Below are 3,885 nucleotides of genomic sequence, written 5' to 3'. Positions count from 1 at the left end.
ATGTTCTCCCTGATATGACGTCAATGTATCCCATGAAGGGCATTATTCGAGCGAGAAAAAGGGAAGAAAGAAACAAGCATTCAGCACAGACCCGGCTCCGCTCACTTACCCGGCCCCGCTGTGGTGGGCTGTCGCGGGCTCGGCAAGGCCCTGCTGCGGTGGAGCTCGGGATCAGTAACTTACAAAGCTTGGCCAGTATTACATCGTCACGTAAAATACAGAGCTCCACATTCAGCCCCATACGATACAGTACGTAACTTACTAGTGCTCATACATCTACTAGCTGGCCAATCAGGCTACCGGTGCGTACAGCAAAAATGAATATCTTTTTCTCATATATCACCAACTTTCGACTGTTTTGGGAGACGGTGCCCGAGATCGCTGGCCGCGGATCGCGGCCAGTGGCTGGAGATCAGCGCCCATGATTCTATGTAAGAGGTATGTAAGGGGTTCCTTGACTTCTGTCAAGAAGATATCATTGGTGCGTACCTCAGTACATACTGTGCTTGACCAGTCTCATTGGCGATACCCTGAAAGTATACAGTACCGCCCCTGAAGCGCACCTCATTAAAGGTCCCGGGGCCTCATTTGAACCGAGCTTGCACCCCTTCGCTCGCCACCATTTGAGAGGCCAGCATCAAAAAATCATATCTTTCCCTTTCAAGATGAAGTTCCCCACTGCCTTAATCCTCACCAGCGGTCTCCTAGCCGGCGTTCTGGCAGCACCACATCAGAAATCCGCAATGGGAAGCGTCGATGCCATCGATCCCCCGGTAAGTGGCCCCTCCCGTGATCGCAGTTGCATGAACGTCCCTTGGCTATGGAGTATTGATGTGTCCGGATGCAACGAGTAGCTCGTGGGTACCATCACTGGCGCCTTGCCCGGAGTCAACCTACCGCCCCCCCTTGCCGATAGGGCGCTCACTTCCGAGCAGAAGACCACGACCTCCTCACGGGAGCAGCGACGAGGAATCGCAGGCCCCATTGACGGGGTAGTCTGCGACGAGTTCGGCTTCTGTATTTGAAGTTGGGCGGGGTAGCGTTAGGCCTCGGATTGTAGTTGGCTTAGTGGTGGTCACCTTCTTGTCTGGATGACCTAGTGTATGATATGTCCAGATGCACGGGCAACCCGCAGACCACGGGGCCATCAATACTATGCCGGGAAGCGATGCGAGCGCGCTGATCCTCCACAACACAGTCTCGCCCGACCACGGGGCAGTCCTGAACCCCTACCGTGAGAAGCGTCAAGACGTTTACAATACTGCCTCCGACGGGAATGTACTCACCGGCTGCGTGAAGGATATTGCGACCTGCCTCAAGAGGCGACACAACTGCTGGATGAGTTGCAGGGCTGACTCCCGGAGTCCACGGTGGTGGCTTGAGGGCTCCGTGGGGTTTGGCAAGCGGGAGGCGGTGTTTTGCGTGGAATTCTATGTACATGCATCTCAAGTAAAGTCCGACAGGAAGATGGCGGAGTGGTTTGGCGCTCTTGTGTACATGGTGATGCACTCCAGGTTGTCGCTGGTGGCCAATGCAGAGTCAACTTAATCAAGTGCCTTTCATACTTCATCCCAGTTCAGCTCATATGTACTTGGTGGTATATATACTAAGGTACATACCAAAAATGGTTGGCTACTGGTTGGCTGCTTCTATCAGTGGACCTTCGAAGAGTGGTACTCTGGCTGGTCCAGTAGGGTAGTACTCACTGAGGTTATGATATATTTCTGATTTTCTCGTATCCTGCTGGGCTGTTTTCATTGCTACTAGATTCACCCTCTTTGTAGTACTGCTATGAGCTTCCATACAAGGTAACAAGAAACTGCAAACAAGTCGGACGAATCATACAAGTAGTGTATTCCTTGAAGCGTGTTGTTGGAGTTCTATCATGAACCCACCGCAAATTAAGCTATTACGGCGTAAATTCATCTTAGGTCACCTCGTAGAAGCCTAGTGCTAAATACATGGTTTATCGTAGTAGAATTGGAAGGTTTCCTGAGCATATATACGCGACATCGAGGGAGTGACATCCACGATTAAACAAGCTCCCTGTCGGTTTCTCGATCAATCATGAAGGATGGACGGTCTTTCCCTCCTTGGTGCCTCACAAGGTCTTGGATAAATGGCTGTAGCTCTATCGTTCAATCTAAATAATACTCCGCCTCCCCCCCCGCATCCTCCCCCGTGCCACCGCATGTATTGCAGTTCTTGAGATGCGTGCCCTGACATGTGTGGCATGTCTGTTGTGTCGTGAATTGTCAGTTCAATCAGGGAATCTTGACTTGAAACAGCGCTGAGGGTGTTTCCTACCTTACGACCGGTCCCACGACACACTCCGCAATTGCCCCGAGCCTTGCCCAGCTTCACTATATTTCGCGCCAGGTAGAACGCCTGATGTTCCATACTCGTACCAGTGTCGCCGGAGCCATTGCAACGATCGCACGTCCACGTGCCATTCGTGCATTCACAGGTCCATTTGCCGTTTCGGCAGCCCTTGGTGTGTCTTTTAGCATGTTGTAGAGTATGTCGCACTGTTATTTGGATTACATACCGACGGACAGGGTGACATTATGTAGTATGTGAGGGTTGGTTGGTTAGGATTGGTGGTTTTTGTATGGAAGCACAACAATTCAGGGCGCAGCATGGATCCCTTGGCCCTATTTATATGAACGATCCATTTCGGCTCGCTAATTACGGAGCAGCCGAATCCAGCCTGGATAGGAGGTGAGCTGAAGGGGAGCTGAGCTGAAGCGGATCCCTAAGGGAATGTGGACCGGTCTCCACTCATTCTCATGTGCAGACATATTCAGCCGTTGCGTATCCAGTCGGAGAACTTATCCAGCTCAGCAACGCTCAGGCATACGTACATTCACTCGTTATGCGTGCAGGTTGGAAGATCGGATCTTATTCGTTCGATGGGAATGGTTGGGCATGCGTGCATAGATGTCAAGACGGAGAGGTCCGTCAAGTGGAATCGGCCCAGATCAAGCGATGACCTGCAGCAGCAGTCAGTGTGGAGATCTCTTATGTAGATTCAATTTCTGGCTTGAATGAGACTGGCTTGTTGTGAGCTTCGATTGATGATTCCACTACCCAGCGAATGGGCTGCTGTAGAAGTGTGGAGTCCTCAGTTAGCTGAACGAATAACCCACAGTTCATCGAGTCATCTATGGACAGTCTCTGGACTTGTCCCACTCGAAGCCATCAGTAGCGATGAGATTAACACACCGCTAGTGATCGCCTGGCTTTGGGGCCTCGTTATCCACAATTGCCATGACTTATGCGGAAAACATAGCCGAAATTACGTAATTGCGATCGGCAAGCTTCAGCCAGCGACAGATCGTTTGCGGGATCGGCCTTCAGGTCGGAAGTGGAACTTGCCATCGTGATAAACATTTAGCAAAAAATACCTCCGAACTTGAGTAAAGCTGGGAGATAAAGAACTTACTGCTTTATATTTTGATCGTGTCCATTGCCACGCTGAATCACCTTGTTAGACGATAGGTGAACAGCAGAGTGAAGACACAATTCCAACGAACATGGTCACATAGGGCTCGCAAGATCATGTGCCGTCCTCTCCATGGAAAGTTCCATCACTAGTCCAGACCCATGTAGGATGACATCTCATACATCTACGAGACCCTTGGATCTTATCCACTAAAACCACCCTTAAACTGGCCCCACACTTCACAACATGCAAATCCGGCCCCGGCATATCACATACGAGTAACAGACCTGAAGCAGTTGACAAAAGGCTTGCAGATCTGATTATCAAGTATCAGCACAAGATCTCTGGGACGGTGCTCTGGATCACGGCCGATAGCCCTTTGCGTGCATGGATAGGCTACAAGGGACCCATATTGATGAATGACATCTTTCGGATAGCAT

At 50.7% G+C, this 3,885-nt stretch overlaps 1 protein-coding gene across 1 annotated transcript; it reads left to right on the top strand.

The window, feature by feature from the left end:
• Nucleotides 1-665: 665 nt before the first annotated feature.
• BO66DRAFT_399472 (uncharacterized protein) lies at nt 666-1,548 on the top strand (the record flags this gene model as incomplete). Its single annotated transcript, XM_025648683.1, has 2 exons — nt 666-773; nt 1,117-1,548. 2 exons carry the CDS (start codon nt 666-668, stop codon nt 1,546-1,548), a joined length of 540 nt encoding a protein of 179 aa, XP_025506359.1.
• Between the last annotated feature and the right edge of the window lie 2,337 nt (nt 1,549-3,885).

The sequence above is a fragment of the Aspergillus aculeatinus genome (genome assembly GCF_003184765.1).
Source record: "Aspergillus aculeatinus CBS 121060 unplaced genomic scaffold BO66scaffold_11, whole genome shotgun sequence".
Lineage (NCBI taxonomy): Eukaryota > Fungi > Ascomycota > Eurotiomycetes > Eurotiales > Aspergillaceae > Aspergillus > Aspergillus aculeatinus.
Note: the sequence above shows the minus strand (reverse complement) of the source record. Positions and strands in the feature narration are given on the sequence as shown.